General features: G+C 36.9%; 1 protein-coding gene across 16 annotated transcripts in view; it reads right to left on the reverse strand.

Annotated features, from left to right (window-relative positions):
* The window catches only part of MEF2C (myocyte enhancer factor 2C), a 158,926-nt gene that overhangs the window by 80,574 nt on the left and 52,348 nt on the right, over positions 1-26,004 (reverse strand). For 12 of the 16 annotated variants that reach the window (XM_015571612.1, XM_015571606.1, XM_006775518.2 and 9 more), the window contains one exon: positions 9,526-9,721. In XM_015571612.1, the coding sequence (XP_015427098.1) occupies positions 9,526-9,579 (54 nt within the window). In that variant the 5' untranslated portion in view covers positions 9,580-9,721. Of the gene's footprint in view, positions 1-9,525; positions 9,722-11,513; positions 11,535-12,994; positions 13,017-26,004 lie in introns of those variants that run through there. The other 4 variants (XM_015571607.1, XM_006775517.1, XM_015571610.1 and 1 more) reach the window with 3 other exon arrangements.

A 26,004-nucleotide genomic window follows, 5' to 3' on the forward strand; every position in this document is an offset into this window, starting at 1 on the left:
TCTCCCTCTTTTAGATAATTGCACTTCAGGGGGTTAAATTCAGAACAGCATGGACCGGTCAACTGCTCATTGAGCAGTGTACAGGTCCATTAAGAACTGTCAGCAATTCTGAGGAGTACAAGCAAAGTAGTGCATGCCATATTAATTAATGTAAGGGTAGTTACCTAGGTTAAAGTAAAAAATAATGCTAATAATACTAAAATTGAGAAGTTGGTTTCTAGGTCTGACAATAAACCAAAGCTTGTTTTGTGTGAACTCTGCAGAAACTCTGCCCTGAGACCTCCAGCCGTTCCCACTAAAGCCCGTGACAGCCACAGGCATCACTAGTGGGCACACACTAGTTCTATATTTATGGCTGTTTATTTAAATTTCACAAAGTGAGAAACATTTTTGGTTGGTAGCAAATACAGTTCTGTTTACTCAACAGAATAAAAAAGGTGGGTCTTTGCTTTACACACAGGCAGAATAAATGACAAGCTCTAAAAACAGAGGACAACCCCTGCACCATTTCCTACAGGAGCAGGTAAGTTAGTTTGACTACTGTGTAGTGGAAAGGGCATTTAATAATGAGACTCCACACCACACACATGCCTCCTCCATTCACCCTCCTAATCCCAGCTCCATTCATAAAGCCACTTCAAGGAGAACTTTCCTGCATGTTAACTGTGGGAGTCTCTGCACCTTATAGGAAAGGGTCCTGAATCAATGAAAGCAAAAGGACTCTGGAAACATCGGCTACACACATCTATGAGAACCACTGAGGCCTAACACCAAATTACTTCAGGCACAATAATTATTAAGGGAACCAACAATAATTTTATCTACGGGTCCCTAATACTTCTTTCCACTAAGCAAGACACATTTGACCTACTCTTTTTAAAATTTACTTTATTTTTTTATTTCCTTTTATGGTCCTCATAATTAAAAAAAATCTTTATGGTGGAAAGTATTACATATGTCCCCTTTTTCCCACTGACCCCTTCTAGCCCACCCCTGCCTTCTGCCCCAGGCCTTAATTCAACTGCTCAGTGAGTCTGCTCAGTGAGCAGACAATGTTTTACTCATTTTTTTAAAACTCACAAAGTAATATTAGTTTATTTGTTTTAGAATGTTTGGGATGGCGGTAGAAAGAGACTTGACTTTGGGTGGCGAGTGCATGATGCAGTGTGCAGACGATGTGTTATTGAGTTGTATACTTGAAACCTATACGGCTTTATTAACCAATGCCACCCCAATAAATTCAATAAAAAACCCCCCACATTTCATTTTTCAGTTAATTTGCTAGCACAGAAGATGGTACCCTGTGGACAAACTCAGGCACTGATGACTCTGGGTTGAAGAATGATTCCGAACAACTGGATACAGGGTGAAAAAGTTTTAAGGATGTCTTAAAGTAATTATTTAGCTTAAATTTTCCTTTTATTGTAAAAGAATGCTATGATAAAAATCTAAGTGTAGATAAATCTAAAAGAGTTTTTTTCAATTAAAAAAAGCAAATTCGAAGGGAAAAGAAAAACAGAATTTGGGACTATTAATATACTCAGCTAATTCTATTTTCAAAGTTTAGAGTTTTCATCTTTTTTTTTTTCTAACTAGAGTAATGATGCATATAACCCTCATCCTATGAAAATATTTGAGATCCGCTCCTCCTCACCCCATCTTGATAATCAGTTTCCTCCCAGTTAAGGAAATGGAGTGACTAATGAGTGACAAGACGGACAGTTCAGAGACACAATGCACTCTCTAATTCAGAGCCACTAGGGTCTTCCTATGTGTTTAAAGGGTTAGGGATGGAGTCAAGAGTCTGCAAAGACAATCTCTAATTGAAAAAAAGGGAAATGCCCTCTTAAATGCTCTTTTTTCTTCCTTTGGTTTGTTCCTGACAGTAAGTAATGGTACAACTGTTCTAAAGTATTCCTCTTCAATTTTTATTTTGTTTAATTCAGTCTGTCATTAGAAAGGCTTGCGAGCTTCAGGCTTGATGATTACTCTCGGTGGGAGGAAGTAATGCCACTGTGGACTTGTATTCCAGACAAGCACTCCTTTATACAATGACGGGCCTGCCTTGGTAAATGAAAGGCTCTTTAAAGAGCAGTGAGGGACTCTTTTAAGCAGACTGCTACCATGTGCTTGTAGCCCTCCAGCATAACTTGCGAGGACGGATGGCAGTGCACTCGGGCTGCAAAGAGGACTATTGTCCTCGTTAGCCTCAAGCAACTTGAGCGGGTTTCCCTGCAATGCAGGGATGTCCAAAAGGGTTTTGAGCAGTAGTTCCAAAAGTTCTGAACATGACAAAGGATTAAAATACGGGGCCTAGAGTATGGAATTTAGAGCTCTACCAACCCCTCATCCTAAGTCAACACCCCAAACCCCAAAATAAAACTTTAAATCTTAAGCACTTCCCACTATTTTAAAACAAAAACAACACAATGGATGGGTTACAATTAAATAATTAAATGCATATTAATAAACCTGAGTGTTTATTAACAAACTCACAGAGTCTGGGTTTTAAACTTTGTGATAGCTGATTCCTGATAGATTTGTCTACATGAGGCAAAGGAAGAAGGATGAGCTACAATTATTAATCTTACCAGGATTTAAAAGATTTTATTGTGGTACATTTTTAAGCCTAAGAATGTTTTGGATTTTAAAAAGAGAAGACTATAGCATGATATATTTTTTTAATTTTTTATATGTGCTGTTCAGGTCTGCTGGGTTTGATAAAGGGATGACTTACATTCTAAATCCAACCTATAGATGCAGTCATAAAATAAATACCTCTATTTCTCCATACCTCGTATACATAAAATACATAATTTGAATCTGAGAAGAATAAAATAAACCAGGTTCATATTTGGGGGGCAAAACATGTTTACTAGTTTAACAAAGCCAAAATGTACCTAAGGTAAAGGTCAAAGACTGCTGCATTCCCTGCTGAGCAAATGCTCAGGAAGCACATTTGTCTACGTTTCCTGTCATAACAGGAAGAGTGTAACTTCTTCCTTTCCACAATGGCTTCACGTTTACCGCCTAACTCCAATATTTTCTCCCTCAGGGCCTTCCAAATCCATCCTTGCAAGACAGAAGGCAGGAGGCTGTCTCCGCTGTAGTTTCCAAACAGTTACATTTGTTGAAATGTTATTTAAATGTTAGTGATTTCTTAAGCTAAACTGCTCCAACTTAAAATTAAGTCAAATTTCCAAACATTTAGAGTGATTCTCTTATTCCTATCAGTGATCCAATGTATTTCAAAGAAATGCAAATATATATCTATATTATAGAATTTCCTTTGGTTCAATTTAACTATGCAATTTTTTAAACCAAAGCCATTATTCGGGGCGGGGCGGGGGGGAGGAGAGTTGGTGTTCCAAATTGTCTTCAATAAGAGTATGTTGGGACGTAAATTTTCAAAATATTTTTCACCATAATAATTTTTGAAGGAGCTCATTTTAAGTGAATAAATTACAAAGTTAAAGTAAGTCTAGACTGCAAAGGGCATGGCTTTTGAGACAATCAACATGTTCTTTAATCTACAGTTTGGAAGAAACATTTTGGTTTATGTGGTCTATTTATAATGTTAATATTTTTAGTGTTGGTTTGTCAGTAATACGATGTCACACAGAGTCTGTGCATTTGCAAAGCCAAAGGTGATTTGTAGCAAACAAGGTGTGTGCATGCATTCACAGAAGTGGAAGGCGCTATTATATGTCAACCCTGCACACAAAATGACTGAGGTACAATAAGCCCACACCTCAGAATTTTTATAAATTACAGTTTTAGCTGGAAATTATGAGATACACAAATTAGGCAAACAACAAAAAGTCTTGAAGCCCTCACATTTAAGCAGAGCTTATTTCTTAAATCTAGTGATAGAATTCTAGAGGAACAGTTTCCTTTTCCTTGTTAGCATTTTGGCCTTCCTTGGATTTTTCTGGCAGTAGAGGAGTAGATCTAGCTGACACAAATATAAAAGGTTTCACACCCATGGGATGTATAGTAAGTGTGTAGTGCATTTCACTATGGTTCAACTGTATGGGGGGAGACCATTTGTGTACTGTTTCCAAATTGCTAGGAATACAACACAAATGAACGGCTTCATATCATGGCTGTTAGACATCTGAGCACTTTTCTTTGATTTGAAAATTCTCAAAAGTCTCTTTCATCACCAGGAATTCCAACAAAACCCTTTCCCCTTGGTATTTGAAGGTTAATGAATGTTATATGCATGGGAATCTTTAAGTAGGCACCCACAGGATGCATCAATATACCCTATAATTCAATTCTAAGATGTCCTGATATATTACTATATACATGTTAATTTTATTTCTATAAAATGAGTTTAATAAAAATTTTAATATAAGTTTAGGGGAGGCATTCAGCTGTTAAGAAATAACATTGAGGGGGCAAAAAAAGTCTTCATTATGAGGTATTTGCAGGTTTATTTTGGATTTAGAGGTAGAAACATCATCAACACTTGCAGTGATGGAACATTTTATTCACTTGATCTGAAACAAGGTTCCAGATATTCATTGCCTAACAGGGATAACTCTTCTATAGTATTTAAAGTATAATTTCCTCTCAAATACTATTCACTTACTTGATATGCATACAAGCAACTGACAAGTCTGGACATTTTGTTTGCGGCGAAGATGAAAGAAAACAGTGCGACTAGATTACTTTGCTCTTTTAACGCACGGTTCACAATTCATCAGAGTTATATTCTTGAACAAGCAATTGATTTGTATTTCCAAATTACCCAAATCCTCACATTTAAAGAGTGAATCTATCTCAATTTCAACAAATATTATATTAGGTTAGTGGGGTGTGACTCTCAAATTTAAAACTGTAATTAGCCCTTTTAGTTACTGATATGTATTCTGGATTATCTATCACATTGGAGGAATGAACGTTACAGTAAAGATCCTATTGAAATTTTAGCCAACATTCTAAGATTAATCTAAAGCAGTGGGAAACAGGAAATGGAGTAAACTTTGTTTCTTTTTAAAAGAGAGTCACTTGAGGAAATCGATACATCTCAAGAGAAAAAGTTAAAAAATTTAACAGCTATGAACTCTGAATTCCTTTTAGCCATAAGGGGATTCTGCTGTTCTATTAACAGGAGAATGTTGCTAATTGTCTTTAATTTGTGCTCCAATTATTGCACTGATAATTATATAAAATTTTGTTTGCTGGCAAAACCTATTAGTGTGCCAGATCTGATGAAAGAAAAGAACTTAAGACATTTTTCTTCCTGTCCACCAGCCATCCTCTTCCATCATCCAGCTCTGGGTCTGAAATGACTCTCTCCCCCCTTTTGCTTCTAAAGACTCCTTTGTGCTCCTGCTCTACTCTGTTCCACATTCCTTCCATCTCCCTGATACTCTTTTTAAGGTAAAACCCTCGTGAAATGAAAGTTCAGGTACCATTCTTCAGTGTACTATACAGAGCAGGATTGCTTGCGTGGAAATCACATTAAAGAGCATGTGTCTTAATAGGAATAGCTTAATAAGGACATTTATTGAGCACTTATTATATGTTAGATATGTTACCTTTATCCCCTAATTTAATGATCTCAATGACCCAATGAGGTGGGTACTATTTTTTTTTTAAAATCCTCAATCTACTACTGATGAGGGAACTGATGAGGTTCAGAGAGGTTAAGGCGCTTGATGGAGAGAAATACAGCTGGTAGGTGGCAGAACTGAAACAAGATCTAGGTTTGTGTGTTCCTCAAACCGTGCTCATTGCCCTTATATTATACTGGGTGCAGCGGGATGTAATTGGGAAAAGCTATGACCTAAAACTATGTTCTTAGCTATTATGTTATACAGGGTGGAAGAAGATTTAATTGAGAAAAACATGTTTTGTGTTTCAATCTGAAAGATTTGGGCTCAAATTTTGGCCACCTCCTGGTATTGACTGAGTTCAAAGCTTTGCATGATCTGGCCTCTGCCTAAAATTCAATCTTTTCTCTCATTTCTCTAAAGTTATATGAACCAAGGTCAAGTTCCACGGGCTTTTCTTCAGCTTCCTCATTTGTTTCCTCTGGAATGTTGTCACCTGCCTGACTCTCACTATCTTAATGATCCCATCTTTAGCATTTCCTCAGAGAGGTGTTTCTCTGACCCCCAATCTAAATAAAGTACCTCCTGTTATTCATTCATAGCACTTTCATAGTTTCATTCATAACACATATGAACAAAACTTTGTTATGTATTTGCATATTTCATGGCTGACTCATCCCACTGGGCCAGAGGCCTACAACCTACGACCCACAGGCCAAATCCAGCCTGCCCCCACTATCCCCTTTTTATCAGTAAAGTTTTATTCTACACAGGCACATTCATTCACCTGCATTTTGTCCATGGCTGCTTTCATTACTGGGGCAGAGACAAGTAGTTGAGACAGACACTGTATGTGTAGGGATCACAAGGCCAAAATTATTTGCTATCTGGCCCTTGACAGAAAAAGTTTGATGACTTCGGCAGCAGTTGATAAGCTGGATGAGATTCTTCTTGTTTACCACTGCATCTTAATGCTGGGCACAATGCAATCTAATAATATTTGTTGATTTAATAAATTAATAAATTATTCAGCTGTAAATGGGGTGGATAAGGATTAAATGACATAATATATATGTAGTTCTCAGAACTTGTAGCTGCTTTTATTAAGTTATCTGAAAATTTCTGCAAGGCAAATTGAGAATTCAGGATTTGATTTTATTTTTATATACTTGCTTAAGAAACCCATCTTGGTTAAGCTAGAAATTCAGTAGTCTTCATAAACTTAGAAACTCTGGGAAATTTTTTTAAAAATTTAAAAAGCTGTTAATATTTTTCCTCCCCTAAACTATTACATATATCAACTGGAGTTTCTGAATTTTAGCTGTTCCCTCCTTCCATTATGAAAGATAAAATATGGGCAAAATTCAATTTAAACAGTAAGCTGCTCTGTTTTACAACAGTTTTATTTCTTAATGATATACAATTTATCACATCCGCTCTGCAATATTTCATTTCACACTTTACGCCAGTCTTTCTTATTCTGTAAAAATAACACCCTGTTCTCCGTATTGCCAAATAAACACCTGCGATGGCAGAGCCGGCTTTCGCTACTTTTAAGAAAAGGTGACTGTGAACCATTGTGTGAGGCTCCGCCAAGGAGGCTACGGTGGGGGAAGCTTCAAAAAGGGCAAGGCAGTTAACGTTTTCTTTTCAACTCGTGAACACATAGCTTAAAGGAAGCCCAGTTTAGCGGAGCCTCCATCGTTCGTCTGATACGCTTTAGCAGATTTGCTGGGGTTGATTATTAGAAGTGGCCTACCTCTTTTAAGCTCTCTCCCAAATGGTCCTCAGGACCACTCTTGTGGTAGGTGAGAGGCACACATGACAAACATTTGTAAGAAAGATGGCTGTTGAAGATTGCCAATGGCCATCTAAGATAGCCACTGAAACACATGTTAAAACATGGAAGTTTTCAATTTTACTAATTACATTCAAGAGTATGGAATTAAAGGGCCTACTGTACCTAAAGACTAAAAAAAAAAATCCTAAATTCTATAGGATAAAATAAGAAATTTGTCTTCAGGATAAATAAAAAAATAAACTAAGCTGAATTTAAATGATTTTTTTCTTCTCTTAAAGTTACTATGACTTCCAACATAGGTGAGAGTTATAGCATCTGTAGACACAACTATATTTAAATTAAGAAGAGATGTTCAATTATTAGCTTAAAAGTATGGTGTTAAAATTCATGTATCCCTGTGTGAGTTTTATGTTCTTTTATAAAGCATAATAAAAGCTCATGAATTACACCTGCACAAATTTTCTTCTCTCTTTGCAAGCAAAAGATATGATGGATTTCATGAGCCTAAAAATTAGTTGGTATTATTAATGAAGTGTAAGTGCTAATTCATATAACTTTTGACTACAACTGAAATAAATTCTAGTCCAAATAGCTGGGTCCAAGCAGTCAATCATACATGTTCAATATTTCAGTTTTAATTTTAATCTATAAACCAAGTAAAAATACTGTGGTTTTATATTGAAAAAAATTATTGCTTTTTGGCTTGACCCATAGCAATAAACAATATGTAAGAAAAGCACTGAAGAAATATATTATAAATCTTAGCATTAGTCATCCTTTAGCTTAATTTTCAGCTAAAAATATTTCAAGTCGTATGTACCTTGAATATAACAATTTAAGGAATTATAAACATAAAAATCTAAAAAGTTTCTTTACCTCTTAATAGCATACTGGCTTTGACAGCATAAATAACGACTTCTATCCTCTTTAATTTACACAGGTAGCAACATAACATTTTAAACCATGAATCAGTTCTAGTCTCGCTTAGTGTTCCAAAGAGATAGAAAGGGATGATACAGGAGGGAGAGAGAGGGTTTTTATTTGGGGGAAATTACAGTTTTGTGGGGCATCTCCAAAGCTGTCCTCTTAAGCTTTCCCTAGTGTAAATGGGGCACAAGCAAAAACATTCTTCTTTTCCAAGGACAAGGGATGCCTGCTTTAAAGGTCCCATTATCCACAGCAATGGCTGTGATCTGACGGATTGCAGTTTCCCCCAGGAATCATTATCTGATACTTAACATCAGAATACATACAAACCGCCCACCTCTCCTTACATGGCCTAGCTAAATCCACTCTCTCCAAGTATGAAGGAAAATAGAGTCAAATGACAGATATTCATGATAAACAACTCTGCTGAATGGAGCATTTGGATGTATAATCAATGTCTTTAGAAAAGATCAATTGTATTACACAGATATCACAGGAGTTCTAGAAAAAAATTATAGCATCATCTGCCTCTATTGTGTACAAAAGTCAGGGTTTAAAGAAAATGGTACGAATTAATACTTCTTGCCTATATGTTTTAAATTAATATTTTATGTGGGTATTTTCTTTGTTGTTGTTGTCAGGTCATGTTAAATATTTTGGATGTATTCCAAAGCCTGTGAATAGAATGAAAGCGATTTTCTTCAGGATATTTAGCTTATTATATAAACGTTTTAAATAGATGACCACAAAAGGCCTTGTGCCCATGAATAGAAGAATATCTTCGTTCAATGATGCGTGCACTGTAGCAATGTCATGCTTATTAACTCTTGATTATTAAGCTATTTATATTACACAAGTACAGCTTGCACTTAGAATTCAGGTTGAAGTAAAAAGTGAATGATCATGAATATGTAAACTGCATTTCTAAAAGATGTGATTTTTTTCTCTTTACATATATGTAGTGTCCCCCAAATGTATACACAGGTAAACAGCTGATAGCTCAACTCTGAAAATGTATTTTAATAAACACTGCCTTTATAATTATTCAAAGCATGTATACACTTTTGGGGGGGACACCCTAATATATGAGACTATTAGCACTTAAACTGGCCATGTTTAATTCACTGACACTTCTCTTAAGTTCAACATGTTCTCAGGACCCTTAACATATCTGGGGAAATGTAATAAATAGTCCATGTTAAGTAATGACACAAAAAAGTTTTCCCCACTCACCTGTCTGTTACGTTCATCCATAATCCTCGTGATCTGAATCTTTTTTCTCCCCATAGTCCCCGTTTTTCTTCTCTCTCTCGTCCCTGAAATTATGTATTTTTTCCTTCCTTTTCTTTCTCTTTCCTGTTTCCTCCAAACGAACCTCCTTCTTCAGCACTTGCACTGCTCAGTTCCCAAATTCCTGCATTCGTTCCTGCTGCAGAAGAACAACACAAACTCAGTACCCCTTTAACAGCACGTCAGTTTCAGAAGAACTCTCATATTCTAATTACTAAAAAACAACTACATGGCAGGAAGCCAATCAAATGAATGAAAATAAGTGCTTATTAAAAGTTCATGGTATATCACATGCAGGAGCACATTAAGTAGGATCCGTTTGTTTTTATAATGGAAATACTCTCATAAGTAATTTAACAAGTCATTGAAATGATGAAAACTATGCTTTAAAGGCCGACAGTTGAAATGTATCTTTTACAGAATTTCTTAATATTTTTAAAATAAAATTAGGTGACTATTTGCACCCTTCTGTTGTGAAAAATTACCTAAATCAGAGAGTTAATGAACCTTTATGTACCTGTGTATGCTAAGCAGGCAGCTAATTCATTTCTGAAGGGAAAACAATCTCGTGTTTTGACAGCAGAGGTGATAATGTCCCTCGTTATGCAAATAGGATGGACGATTATGAAAGTGCTATTTGATATATGTAAATGTCAACTAATTCAAATCTAAATCCTTTCATCTTACTTTTAAAAAGTCACCGCTATGAGAACACTGTAAAAAGCATATGGGATATTTAATTTTATATAATCAGCAGCTCTTAGCAGTGAGATCTTGTCCTTTTGAAAGTCCTTAAGCTACATCTTCAGTACAAGAATCCGAAAAGATAATCATTCATAAAAAGAATCAGAGTATTATTTCATTTATAACTACACTTTTTATAATAAGCCATCAGTTCTTTAAATTTAAATATTTTAAAAAGACATGTCATATCTCTTTGGGGAGGAAGACACAAAATTACAGAAACTTGCTATTATGTACTGGATATCTTTAGATAACGAATTAATATTAATGAAATGAACATCAGTACTATAAGGTAAACCCAGAAAATCCAGAGTATTAGAAGTATATATTTTACTTTGTTTTAAAGCACATCTGAAAATGTTTAAATGTAATGAAAGTGAATTGCCGTGAAATGTGGAAGTTAACAAGAAAGCATTCCACAATGGCTTCTTCATTTGTAAACAACAGCTTCAATTCTTCTATCCCATCTCAAAGAATGCAGCTACTTTACACATTGCTCAGTATTTCCCTGTTTATTTTAGTTGGTGTCTGATGACCAACCTGGTAAATTCCCACATTTATTATGTAATGTTAATCCAAGGTCCTGGCTATTTAATAGATTAATTGGCTCCAATTCAAAGTTATTGGAACAGGAAAGCTGTTATATACATGCTCTGATCATCAGCTCTCTTTTGATTTTTTAACTTAATTTCTAAATTCTTTATCACCTTGAGTAATTTTTTTTAATTTTAAGTTTTCTGATGATCTAATTGGAGAAGCTATTATGATATAATTAGTTCTGGTGGATTAGCTGCTGCTTAAATACTAAGACCATCCATTCCCTTTTGTCCAATGCCTTTCTATTAAACTGCAGCTCACTCCTGCCTCTGAGAATACATGTATTGAGTAACATCATGACCACACAGTGCTCATCAAAAACTAGTTATTACTCTAGCGGTAATTTTAAATGTTGGAAGTAGTTCAAAAGTTTTCAAGAGTTATATACTAGTAAATAACATACATTTGACAAACATACATGAAAAAATTGGCTATTCTAAGACATATTAAATCACATTAAGATACAAAAAAATTCACAAAGCACAATTGCATCATATATTCACTGTTACCATTGTCCATTTATCTATTTTTAGAAATGGTCTTAAATATCACTCAACTGGGCAACTTTCCTGTGTTTCCTATGGTCTTACCTTAGAAGCAAGCAGCACATTTCCCATGCATGTGCAAGACCCCACAGACACAAACAGGCTTCCTCTATTACAGAAAAGCCAACCCATGAATCCACAGCAAATGCAAATGGGACAATTTCCTTTCTTTCATTTAGCTAAGGCCCGTGGCACTAGTGGCTTACAGGACTATGCCTGCCTAAGCGCTTATTCACTTTAAGGTGGAAGGTCAGGGTGAACAGATTAGAGTGTGGTGACAAGGCGGACAAGACTAGAACTTCTACAGATCCCGATTTCAAAATACACATAACCAGACAAGTAGAGAAACATCCCTGGAGAAAAAAGCCTCCTCAGAGAGACAGAGAGAGTTCCTGATAAACCAAACTTAGAAGAGTTCCTCCCTATCACCACCCGGTTGTTTCACAACTTTGTAATGAGAGACACTTTTTAAAAAGAGCAAAGCAAGGATTTTTTTTTGAATTCTCAAAATAGAAAACATTTATATGTATATGTTAAATATACACATAAATGTTTGCCAGAAAACATTTATATGTATGTCATATATATATATATATAAATATATATACATTAGGAATAAAAATACTTTGTCCTTTTTTGGTATTTCATGGGTGTATATATACATGTGTGTGTGTATATGTGTGTGTGTGTGTGTGTGTGTGTATACACACACACATATATATGTACATACATATAATAGTTGATAAAAATGCCACTGAATATATTTTTCTATTTGAAATATGCAAAGTAATGTATAGAGAAGCAAGTATAAATTTCAATAAAATTAAAATATTTTCTTTTTTCCATAAAAATAAATATTTCTTCAAGTGTGCCTTTTGAACATTTCTACAATGCAAATTTTACATTAAGTATATATGCAGAATACTAGGTGGTGATGATGTGACTGTTTTCCTGAAGAAATGTGTCATGGGACACATGGCTTAGAACATTGGATTGTGAGTCACAACATTTCAAGGCTGTCAGTAAAAATTCAGAGAGTTAGGAAGGTCAACAACAGCTCAGTAGCTGTTTTCTTAGCATAACAATTTCTCTAACCTAATTTTTAATGCAAAAATTATATTGTAAGGTTGGTTTCAAGTATTCATTTGTAGGAAGCATTGAGAGGATGAAAAAGAGATTATATAACTTTACTAATCTGTAAAATTGTTTTGTATGCATATGAAGAAAAGAATATAATAGCTAAACTACACGTAGTAGAATTTCAAGTTATGCTGAAAACTTCCATTATGTACAATCAACCATAAGCTTAAAATAATTCCAGCAGGCTTGCCGCTACTTCTTTCCACATGAAAGAAGCATTCTTGGAAAATGACAGAGTCCCATAGAAACAATCAGTAATTAAAAAAAAAAAAATAGAAAGAAAAAGAAATTCTCTACCACAGTTACACTCTATAGAGTTCCAGTCTTCTGCATTGTTTTTCTGTTGGCCAACCTAAATATGAGAAAAATAAAATCAGGCTGCTTACTAAAAAGGGGAACTTCAGCATGGAAGGCTTCTGTTCACTTTGAGTTTGGCATAAGCAGACACAGGAAGGCAACGTGGTGTGAGACCCAAGGAGAGAAGAATTTCTTGTGGACAGATGCTAACGATCCTTCTCCCACTGGCTCTCTCACTTATAAACACGTTCCCTTGAGTGATACACACATCCCGCCTCCCTTCCCCCTCTTCTCTCCCTCCCTCTTTTCTTACTGCCTCCCTCCCTCCCTCCCTCCCTCCCAGCCTCCTACGAATCCCTCCCAGTAACACAGAAGAGTCTTGACAGAATGGCAGGAAACACGCACAGACTGGTCAGGGAAGGATATGATGTCAGCAACCACGAACAATAAAAGGTGTAAAGGTGCTTCCTTCCCTAAACTGTTCCAGAAGTGTAAAATGGGAACCAAAACTCTTCACTTCCTTCTCTGGGCTGCACTGTCTGAGTGTGCTGTGCTGCACACCCCACACAGAGGCCTTGGAGAGGTTCAGATAAGGGACAGTGAGTGAAATCCAGACACGGGGACATTTTTAATTTCTATTTTTAAAATACCTGCAAAAAATCAATTTTAGCTCTAGGTCAGTATTTCTGCCTGACCGCTTTAAGAAACAGAGATGAGAAAACCAACAAGTTCACTTTTGGTGGAGAAGATATATCGCGATGACTATTTATCATGCCTGAGAAAAATCAGAGTTAATGTGGCCACGTAATTTTAATTTATTCTTTGTGGCAAATGAAGAATTGTATGCAGTGAAAAAGCCATCATATGAATACATGTAGATACGTCATATTTTTGGTAAAATATAAAAATCACAAAAACTGCCCCCAAAATCAATGTTGGTAAAATAAAGTGATTACTTCTTTGTCCTCATGGTTAAAAAGAGGAGATAGACTGGGGGGAAGAGGGGGGGCGGGGGTAGAATAGATTCCTATGATATTAAAGCCCTCAAAGTTCTTTTAAAAAAATTCAGACTATGAGCCAAAGTAACTAACAAACTTTCAGTATATAGTGAAACTATTTATTTTAATCACATCGCTGGTAGTTTCTTTCTAACCTGGAAATGGCAGTCTACCATAAGGTTTCTGTAGGAAGAAAACCACATATCAAGTGATCTGAGTCATCTTCAGATTTCAATCATCTTCCCACAACACTTTGATTTAGAAATTAAACATAACCTTCAGTTATGTGTTTTGATCTTAGAGTGAAACTGCCATGCCACATTAAAAGATGTGGGAAGAAATTAATTCTCTCCTGCTAAACTTATCTTTGCAAAGCGTGTATTTTGCTATAATAAGCACAATGCAGGCACTTAAATAAAAACAGTCTATGAATAATGATAAAATGTTAAAATATGTGATATCAATTTGCAGAAAAATAATTCTGGTTTTCTTTTACTTGTATTGGCAAAAAAACTTTTTCATTCACTCACATTTTTACTGACACCAGCTAGCATCTTCATATAATGTTTTGTAAAAACTCAAGGCTGAGAACCAAACACACTGTATCACAAAAGAAATTATACTGTTAAGTAAACACAGGCTGGAAACTTATTACGGGACAAAAAGGATTATAAATCCCAGTTGCTGCAAGTCTGGTATGACTGATTTAAACAATTAAATGATTCATTATTACTTGAAGTGGAAAATGTGGCTCATTTTGGTGCAACTAGATACATTTAACTTTCTACTTTATGATATGTTTGAAAGACATATGAGACATCTAATTATATTGTGGTTAAAAGGAACAAGTAGAACTTTTACTCTTTTTTTCCTTAAGAGGTATTCTGAACTTTAAAAGATATAATTATTATTGTTCTTATTGCTCCTTGCCTGTGTGATGTCTTATGAGTTGGGTAATATTTCTTTGGTCTTGAAAGTCACTCCATATCTGTCTAGGCTTACCACGTATCCTACAGAATGTTGCATTACCCTAGATGAGTTCATTTTAAAGACACATAGCCAAGACTCATCCTCTAATGGGTAATAAAAGAACAGCCATTTATCTGCTGGATAAATACCATTGTGCCAAATAGCTATTTTCTCTATCCCACTTTAGAGCCAATATGATGAATTCTGAGTCATCTTCAAGTTTCAGTGTAATATCACAAATGCAAATAATAAATAATGTTGATAATCTTTCCTGCCATGCTCCTTCCTACCGCCTGCCAACTACTTCCTACCACAGGGCCTTTGCATATACAATTCCCTCTGCTGGGATGCTCCTCAGTCCCCTCTGTACCTCCACAACTTTCTCTGCCTTTCTGTCTCACCTCCTCAGAAAGTTCTCTGTGCTCTCCCGATCACATCAAATTCCCTTAAAAGGACTCACAGCACTACGTCTTCCTTTGTAGCACTTGTCACAATTGAAATTGCATTTCTTCCTCAACATCTGTGGCCAGGTACGTTTTGTCTCACTTTTGTATTCCCAGTCACTACCCCAGTGCCAGGCAGACAGTAGGATTATACTATTAGTTGATTAATAAATTAATTTAAGTTTTAATCTCTCGGGTATTTTCTGCAGTCACTATTTTTTTTTTAATTCTCATCCAAGGATATGTTTTTAAAAAAATCAATTTTAGAAAGAGAAACAGTGATGTGAAAAACATCGATCGCCGCTCACCCTCCCCCCCACCTCCACGCCCTAACCAAGGATTGCACCCAGGTATGTGTCCTGACCAGGAATCAAACCTGCCACCTTTAATGTAAGTGACCATGCTCCAACGAACTGAGCTAACCAGCCAGGGCTGTAAGTCACTATTTTTAATGACGTCTACTAAGAACATTTTCATATTTTTGCTTATACAGAAGCAGACTGATAACTGATAACCTGATACTTAATCCTCTGTCATGTTTATATAGCATCTCATATATTGAATAAGAATAATTTAAACGGAGAAGTGGAAGCTGAATGAATTTTGAAATCAGGAAGCTCAGGGTTTGAACTTAAAAGCTGAGTGACTACTAATCCCTGGGAACCCCTGTTTCTGTATCCTACAGAAAGGTGGGAATGCAGCTCTTCGTTTGCAGGATGGTTATGTTCACTACACTGGTGCTATAGGTGAGTGCTGGGTACAGAGCAGGCTGGGGCCCTAGCCTACTATTGTAAGGCTGCTTCCATTTTGAAATATAAATTCAGTCCCATCGCACAGTAAGGCTGCCAAGTGACCCTTCTGTACACCAGGAAGACCTCACTTTGCAGAGCTAACGATGAAAATCTGCTAACAGGCAATGCTTCATTTACCCATTAACAATAATCACTATATGAGGACGAAATTCACAGGGTTACAAAAATTAAGAAGTTTCTCTTCAGTATCAGTCATGGAAGAGCTTCAGGCTGCAAAAGTAGAAATAACTAGGGAAATATATCAATTTTCCCAATGACCATGGCTGCTGAAAACTCCACATTAATGCTTCTAGTCCTACTTTAATATCTTTCCCCAAGGACAAAAGGAGATGAAATGTATGTCAGAAATATAATAAGGCTAAAAAGGAACTCGTTTTGAAAACCCCTGCAATTAATTTAATAAGCGGGCCTAACCTGCCATTAACACTGACATGAATCATTTTATTTACACAGCGCTAGAAGGTAGGGGACACATACCTTTACACAACTGCATTGCACTGTATACAATTTAATAAACAGGAGGGAGGCCCTGCCACGGTTATCCGTGATGTATTTTGTCTTGGATTTTTTTTCCACACTGCAGCTTACATAGCATCTCCATTTTCCAAGCCAAAATAAACTCCAAATGGTTTCAAATATGTCAAGAGCCCCGTGCTATTCAACCACACCACAGTTTTTTAGTTTTCCCACATCATCTTAAGTAATTAATTCGGGGTTTTAGCATGTCTTTGATTTCCTAATTTTTCTTTCAAAGGCCACGTAGTGATGTGGCAGGGCTTGCCACAAAGGTGCATTCAACACCGTCCTCATCACAAAGCAAGAGCTACTGGTTAGCATCCCAGAACGTGTTCTGCGCCCCAGCTGTGGCCGCTCAATGAGCACATGCAGCTGGATTTGTTGTTGCTGCTATTGAACAAAGCAAGTGGAGCACGGTGCGGCACCGATATCAGTGACAAGAAATTGCCAGCCTTCAAAGCAAGCTAGGCTTTCAGTGGGCGACGTTGCTATTATACATGCTCATCTTATTATGACAAAAATCTGAATTCCCAGGCATCTCTTGATCTTGTCAGAAAAAATCTTATGCTCATTATTTTCTTAATCTTTCTTTAATATATCATATTTCATTATTAAAACGGAGGTACTGTACAAATTTTTCTCTCTCGAAACTCTGTATGTATTGGGCACCCCTTTCAGCCTTACTGATACATTTGTGTGGGCGTGTGTGGGTGTGTGCAGAGAGAGCATTTTCCGCAAAAGTACAGCAAATGGAAAAAGAAACACATTTTAGTTTTTCATAATGTGTACATAAAACAGTAAGAATAGAGTTTAAGACACCTGAGTAGTCCTGAGTATTATCACCAGTAAATAATCACATGATTGCGTTTGTGATATGGTTAAAAGGACAGCCTAAGTAAAGGCTTTGTTTTATAAGGTATTAAAATATTATGTTAAATGATTGAAAACTTATGTACTTGAAAATAATTTGCCTGTTATTTGTCTCCCCAATTTATTTAACATTTAAAGACGACTTGAAACGAGAAGAAACACAATTCCCCTGCCAATATTTTGTTAGACCTTATGGATAATATGCTTGAAAAATCACCTGCTATTTACACTGAATGTCACTTATTTATGTCTCTAGTTAAACTTCAGAAATTTAGAAAGTTTACAGAAGAACCTTCCATGCTAATATCTATAATATTCAAAAATGCCATAATTCTACCTCACAAAATACAGGTATTGCTATGGTATATGGTTCAACATGAAACCCAGTGATTCATCAATTTTTCTATTTCTTTTCCTCTCTTTTATAGCATCCTAATCAACCTAATTAAGGCTTTGTTCATCTGAAACCTCTGACGGCAATTTGTTTGACTCTATCCCACTGTGGTCTTCTTATAAGGAGAATTAAATCTGATCTTCTGACAGCAATCATTAAACGATCCCAACTGGCCCCAATTAAGCCACATGGCTCATGGGCTTCCATACAGTCAAGTGCCATGTTCTCAGTTTCATTTACTCATCATTCTTTACCTTGGTTTATTTTCTTAAAGCCAATTAAGTATGCATCTTATCAAGTGGAACTACATTTCCTTGTGCACACTAACTTGGACACAGTGCACGAGTGACTGGACTGTCACACTGAAGTACCACGCAGGACGCCTGAAGCCCTGCTCTCTGGCTGTGGTGCTTATTCACAACACACACACACACACACACACACACACACACACACACACGATGCCACACACACACACACACAACTTCCTGTTTATTTACTGGTGCTGAAACGGACCCAAAATAACAAACATGTTTAAATAGTTCTGGCTAACATAAATCAATAATAACTTTTACCTGACTTCTTTCCAATGATTTTTTGTATTGTATCGGCATTTAATTCAGTGTAACATCCCTTTTTGAATATTTGAAATGATCTCTTTATGACCCTCCAAAAGAGCAGTACCAAAGTTAAGACTTCTGACATTAATCTTTCTTCCCCTCCATTTCTGCTCTAATTTTTTCACATATGCTCCATCGCAAGTTCTGTAATGATGTTCCCAGGCCTTCCTCTGAGCGAAGGTAGCCTCAGGACTTAGAGCTCATTGATTGTGTGCCACTCCTGGGAAATGGCTGATTAAAAACCGCCTCACGAGGAGGAGTGGCTCCTATTCACATCCGGCACGTCTTATTTTAAACTCCCACACCTGCGTGGAGATTGGAACCCCAGCTCTAGCTTTGGAGAACCACAGTTCATGGAGTCCTTCCCCTTGGTCCAGGCAGAAACATAGCTAAACAAATCCCGATGTGACTGCTGTGTGAAGGCCTTAATCAATTACCCCGACTACTTCTCTGTGAATCAAAACAAACGCACTGCATCTTTTATATCTATTCTAATTATAGCTATCACTGATCATCTGCTGGTATCTGATGCAGGCTATCTATCACAGTTCTTAGAGCAGACGGATCAGAACATATCTGTTCATCTTAATCCTACATTAAAAACTGACATGAAGATAGAGAGCTCGAATGGATGCTGTGCATCCTATAGGATAATAACCTGGATGGAATATGTAATTCTTATTATTTGACCAACAGATATAATTGCAAAGAAAAAAATACAATGGAATCTTTAGCTTGCTGATATTTGGGACACCTAGAAAATACAGTATTTGCATTTTCGTTATGAGAACTAAACGTATACACGATCATCTCAGCAAGTAATTGTTCTCCTCAATGGAGGAAAATTCAAAATAGTTATTACAAAAGGCTGATGACTTAGAAAATACTTACCAACCTCACAACGAACTGACTTTTAAAAATGTATAATAAAGGGACTAAAATTTTAGTAAAGCAAAACAGACGCTGGGGTGTTGTATGATGAAATATTTCTCACTGTATTATTGTAATCTCCAATAAGATTTGATGTTAATTTTAGAGCATGCTTCTGCTAAAAAGGGCAAACCCTGCAACAGATTTAGTACAAAGAAGCTGAAAATATCCTGTGGGAAAAAAAATCTGTCGTGAAATCAGCCAGCCCCAATCCTGCCATTACTCAGCACTGCAGCGACGTGCGGATGTTTGTAGTGGTTTGAGGAACCAGCAGGGGTGGAAACTCTACATACTCGACTCCAACATGATTGCAATTGAACCTCATCAAAGTAAGAGCTCATAATTTGTCACAGAAAACAGCCAATTAACATATGTTAGAAAAAGGCTTCATAAAGATAATATATGATTAAAGACCTAGTGCAGCTGTTGGAAATCAAAACTATGCATTTAAAAGAGAAATCTCAGTCTGAGCTTCCGTATGGTTAAACTGATAATGGCTACTATGATTTTTTTTTTAAGTAGAAAAATATAATTACAGTGCGTCTCATAAGTTTGGGGTTATGGCAAAGGAGAACCGGGTAGTGTGGCACTATTTACTATGTCTTACTTGGTTCTATAAATAGTTGAAGCCCTTGCCAAAACTCTGTAGTTGCTTTGTTATAGAGCTATTTTAAAACACAGACCTTCATTGTGAGCTGAATGGCCTTCAGGATGCACTTTGTAGTTGTAGCATTCCTCTCAAAACGATATCCTCCCTTTATCTGTGCATAACTCCAGGACAAGAGGATTCCACACGACTGCCCCGGTCACAGTCAAACACGCCCGGGTTGTGTAACACATGGTTTTAATACTTGAGAACTTTTGTCAGCGTTGGTGCTGAGGGTGAGAGTTAAATGTCAGAAATGAGATTAAGGTGCATGTATGCGGTGCAGATCCTCTAACAGGACACAATGCAGGCTACCTGCCCCAGCTCTGGAACCAATGAACTACATGTAACTATATGTGTTTGGTGTATTTGCATCACAGGTTTTAAATGTAAGCTTCATCTTGAACCATGTAGGCAAGCAAATCCTGTCTAAGTTGACTTCACTGGAGACCACGAGCTGAAATCACGAAGCTTAACATTACAGCGAACAAGGTAAAAGCTTGATCATTAGTCACAGAGACATAAAGGTGTCCCTCCCTGATAGGAGGTGCCAGGGACAACACTGTGAACAGATCAGAGGGCCTGGTCTGCACGAAACACGTTTTAAAGAGGCAACAGACAAGCGCACCAATAGGATGATTCAGAGGACTGCTGTAAAGCAAATACCACAGCAGAATGGGCTAGGGAGTAACTGAACAGGCCAGGGCGGAGGTGGACAGTGGTGTCAAGGGAGGTTATTTGAGAAGATGACATGTGAGGAGAGACCTAAACCATGAATGGAGCCAGACAGTATTAGCAGGATAACTACTCCAGCACTCAGCCACTGGTGGTACAAACTTGGCTAATTCACAATTTCCTAAACCTCAGTTTCCTCATCTATAGAATGGGAATAATAATACATATATTCTGTGATGGGGTTGTGAAGCTCAAATAAAAAACAGAGCCACATTCATCTGTAAAAATTCAGTTGGACACAATTCAATTTCATAAATTTACTGTGATGACTTGTCTCCTTTACTTCAGTATTATATAATTTTATAAAAGTTACAAATACTTTAAAGCACTGAGTATAATATAATGAGTATATAATAATGCAAAAGGTTTCTAAATTGATATTAATTCAATCCAAAGGTGTGTCTTCCCTGAAAATGTGGACTATTTCATAAAAGCCATGCCCACTAGTTGAAATAAGTTCATTTTGCAATGCTAAATGTAGACAGCACCATGAGTAATCTGACAAATACAAATTTTCTACAAATGTAAAATATAGAATATTTTTTAAATCATTCCTTTTATCTCTTAGAAATAAACAATTTTACAATATTATTAATACAACTGAGTCACTGGATTAGGTTGATTTATTTCCTCTCTCATAGGGCTCAACTCCCAAGCAATCAGCACAGTTTTGATTAAGATTTCAGCGATATTTGAAAATCCCAGTGTCTCACTATATGGGAAATATTCACATATCTTTGGACATACCCATCTAATGAGAGTAAGCTATATAGCCTCAAGCCAAACAGATTAATTTCCAACTCAGAATGAACAGACAAATTGAATCATCTAGTATTTTTTAAATTAAGGCATTTTTAAGAAAAAAATACAAAATTTAAGAATTATGATTATTTATGTAGGAAATTAGAGTACAGGACAATAGACACGTTAATTTTAAATGTAAAATAGAAATGTCCAATTAAAAACTAGTATTTTAAGGGGAAGGGTCAAAATTTCCTATGCAATATAACTTAATTTAAGATATAATGGGTATACATTTTCAATTCTCACTTCCCTGCCATTTGGGGGCGGGGGGAATGGTATAAATTTGACCATTTATTCCATTGTTTTCTTTTTATTTCGTATTTGGTGAACATAATTCATCAGTTTTAAACTAATCTGTATAGTTTACAAAACCTAAATTTACAAATCTATTTTCATTTGCAATTGACCAAAATGCCCTTAAAAAAGAACCATACATTTGAAATATATAAAAAAAAATCAAAACTATCTTCTCTCCTTTCCGAAATGAATCATGATACAGATATTAATTCTAATAAAAACCAACATAGTGCCCTAGCCGGTTTGGCTCAGTGGATAGAGCGTCGGCCTGCGGACTGAAGGGTCCCAGGTTCCATTCCGGCCAAGGGCACATGCCTGGGTTGGGGCTCAATCCCCAGTAGGGGGTATGCAGGCGGCAGCCGATCAATGATTCTCATCATTGATGTCTATCTCTCTATCCCTCTTCCTTCCTCTCTAAAATCAATAAAAATGTATTAAAAATTAAAAAAACAACAACGTAGTGTTTGGTTTTGTTCTCAATGCTAACCACTATTTAACATTGCAAACTCACTTCCCTCCCTCCCTATCCTGAAAAATGACCTATGGAAGACGAGTCCTTTCCCCTGCCAAACCCTAGCCATAACTGCATACAGAGCAGGCATGGAAATACAGGTTTCTTCTATTTGTAGCATTCCACACTCCTTTTTTTTTTTTTCATTTCATCACCTTTCTTTATCTCTTTCTCCACATGTTTAGAACTGAGGGGATATGGAAAGTGAAACTGTCAAAGAGCTAGGAATAGAGGTGTTTTCAGACGAACAGGTTTCCTCCATTCGATCCAGGCAGGGCAGCGCAAGCCTGCAAGCTGCGGTGGTGCCTGGGCTGAAGGCCTGGAGGAAGCCTCCTTATCTCGGCGTGTCTACACATTCTGCTCCTGGCTGCTTTCAAGGGCAGCCCAAGTCATCCTTGCAGATTCCACTGCATGGAAAGTATGACAGTCCTTCCTTCCCCTGGAAAAAAGACCGTGCTACTACAGATCAGAAAATGCTGAAATGGGCAGTTTTCTATCCTGATTCTCTGAAACCTACTGTCTAAAGAGAAAGCACCCATCGGGAGAAGCAAGCTCGTGACTCTCTTGAGAAATGGGGAAGTGGATGCCAAAGATCACTTGTTCCTAAGGATGCTAACAAGCTAGGCCGCAAATAAATAAATAGATAAATAAATAAATAAATGAATGAATGAATAAAGGGTGCGAGGCAGGAAATAAAAAATAAAATAAAATTAGGAAAATGGGTTTCTTTGCTACAGGACTTTTCATACTCTTCAATATGCAAGTTTCCAGCACCTGGAGTATTTCCAAATTTATCTGGAATATCCTTTGGGAAATGCGAGCTTTAAAGAAAGGAACAAGTTTCCTCCCTCTGAAGACTACACTGCACTGTTGAAGTGGCCCGAACCAACACTTCAGCCCAACGCCTGGCTCCGGGAAAACATAATCGTATTGTTGAATAATTGATCAAACAATGAAAAAGTATTCTTTTGGCTTTACAAAGAGACACACACACGGTATCAGGTGCAGAAAATTGCTGCTCTTTTGAAGTAAAAATATTAATAAAATATTTAGCATCTGGTGCAATATGTTTCCAGCGCCCAAGGCACCCAGGAGTGTGGAGTGCAGTGGGAAGGAAGCTCTTCGGAATCAGGCTCTTGGTTGGGTTCTGCCACCCGCGGGCTGCATGTCGTTGTGCCCGTCAACTCCTTTGAGTCTCATTTTCCTCAGAGTTTTAAAGGGGGTTTGGTCCAGTTTCTAAAGGGCCTTTTCAAGTTCCTAAGTGGTACAAAGTCGATCAAGGTGTAAGACAAAATGAGATCAGAATGCTCCTCCAGGATGCAGTCCTAGGAAAACAGTATTTTTTGCATTGAAGAGCTGTTCCACTCCAGCTTCAAGCAATAGAAGCAGTTAAGACCAAGGTTAACTTTGGGCTACTAATCATATTTAGAATTTTAATGAATAATAGCTACAGATTGTAAAATACTGTGGCATTAAAAGCTTTACATATATTAACTCTAATCCTCAATAGCAGTTTATGAGGAAGGCACTGTTACCACTTCCATTTTACAGAAAAGGACAGAGAGGTGAAGTCACATGCCCAGGGTCACACAGCTCATGTCAGAGCTATAATTTTAACTCCTATAAGTCCAGTCCCAGACTTGTATTTGAACCATATGTTCTGCTGCTTCTCTACGCTTCAAGGTAATATTCAAAAGAGGACTTTCAAGTTAAAATTCTATGCAGAAAATGTAATGTTCAGAGGGAGTTAGAGGGATCTAAGAAGTACTTTTAAAGTTGGTGTTCTTTAATTCATCTAATAGTCTCTTATTCTTGATGGCAAAAGGAGTTTACTTCTCTGTGCTACTAGGAGAATACAATGAAACATGAGTTAGACATTAGTCATCAGAATATCAGAATTTATGGTCTGATCACCACCGGCAGTCTGCCCTCCAGACTTCTGCAAAGAAATGTGGTTGTGCATAAGGAAAACCAGGGGAATGTGTGCGAATCAACGCATCTACATTACAACCCTGGGGAAAAATACCATCAAGACAGGTGTCTTCCTGAGGATGAGTCAGGAGAGTCATCTTCATTTCTGATGAAGATGAGATTACACAGCATTTACAGCTATCTTATTTCCAGCTCGAGGCAGTCTTCTGGCTCTCCTTCCAAGTGCCCTGGGTGGGTTCCTAACCCAGACCTCCTCAACCCTGGTGTTACCCTGGTCATCACCTCCCCACCCCCTTTCGATTCCTCCTCTTTCTCTTCCTTCCCCTTCATCTCCTCAAATTATGCTCCACTACAATATTCTTCTATATGCAGTGGAATTCCCACTTTAGAATTTAATACATTTACCTACTTCTTTAGAATTCTTTGTGTTTGAGACCTCTGGGTAAATTGTGCAATTCAAGCTCTTTAAATATATTATTTTAGAAGTAATTTTATGGCTATCAGCTTTATACGACACACACCTAGTAAAATGTACTAATTAATTATATAAAAACAGTTGACATAATCGGCAATACACGTATTTATAATTGTTGAAGAAAAATCACAGTTTGGTGTATTATAGACGATCACACCGGTTCTTTCACAATGTATGGTGCAGCCTCACTCTAGCAGAAACTACAGAGTGTGAGGAAGTAATAGGTGATATATTTTAAGCATATGTCAGACTTTTCTCCTACATCCACAGGCAGAACACTGTGGTACAGATGTAGGTATATATATACTCATTTGTGTATTTATATATGTTATTGTGCCAGTTGATGAGCACACAGTGGGATGGAGCCATCCAACAATTCAATAATCAACAATGGCACATTATACCCAAGCCTGAATTGAATTTGAGATGCTGGGCAGCTCACTGTACAAAGTGAAAGCTCAAAATGGCCGCTTCTGTAGTCTATGCACTTTAGGAGGATTTTTGACGAAGAGGAAATCTCTAAAATTTTTTTTAATTCAGTAAGAAAGTACCTGTTGGCAATACTGCCTTTCAGTGAAGAAACTCCGGGAACCATTTTTATATCAATGTCACTCTTGCCTGTCCGTGGATCAGGTAATTAGAGTTCTGAGGAATGTAAAGGCTAACATTACTTTTAGATGCTAGAAAAGTGGGCATTACCATCAACTAATACACAGTCGAAACACCTAGTCATTATTTAGCCACATTCCTGAAATTCTAAAATTCAAAATTATATTAAAATGTTCTTTTATATTTTATGAACTAGAAAACAATGACTGTAGCATAGTCAATATTAAGGTTTTTTGGAAAACTGATTAAGGTGAACATTTAATAAATTTCTCCCTAAACTTATTATGGAAAATTTTAGGATGAGCTTAGAAATTTCACTTGCCTTAAGCTGGATCTTTATGAGATCCATTAAAAAATTTATCTAGGCTAGCCCTAGCTGGTTTGGCTCAGTGGATAGAGCGTCAGCATGAGGACCAAAGGGTCCGGGGTTCGATTCCGGCCAAGGGCACATATCTCGGTTGCAGGCTCCTCCCCAGACCAGACCCTGGTCAGGGCTTGTGCAGGAGCCAACCAATCAATGTGTTTCTCTCACATCGAT

The sequence above is a fragment of the Myotis davidii genome, unplaced genomic scaffold (assembly GCF_000327345.1).
Source record: "Myotis davidii unplaced genomic scaffold, ASM32734v1 scaffold44, whole genome shotgun sequence".
In the NCBI taxonomy this organism is placed as follows: domain Eukaryota; kingdom Metazoa; phylum Chordata; class Mammalia; order Chiroptera; family Vespertilionidae; genus Myotis; species Myotis davidii.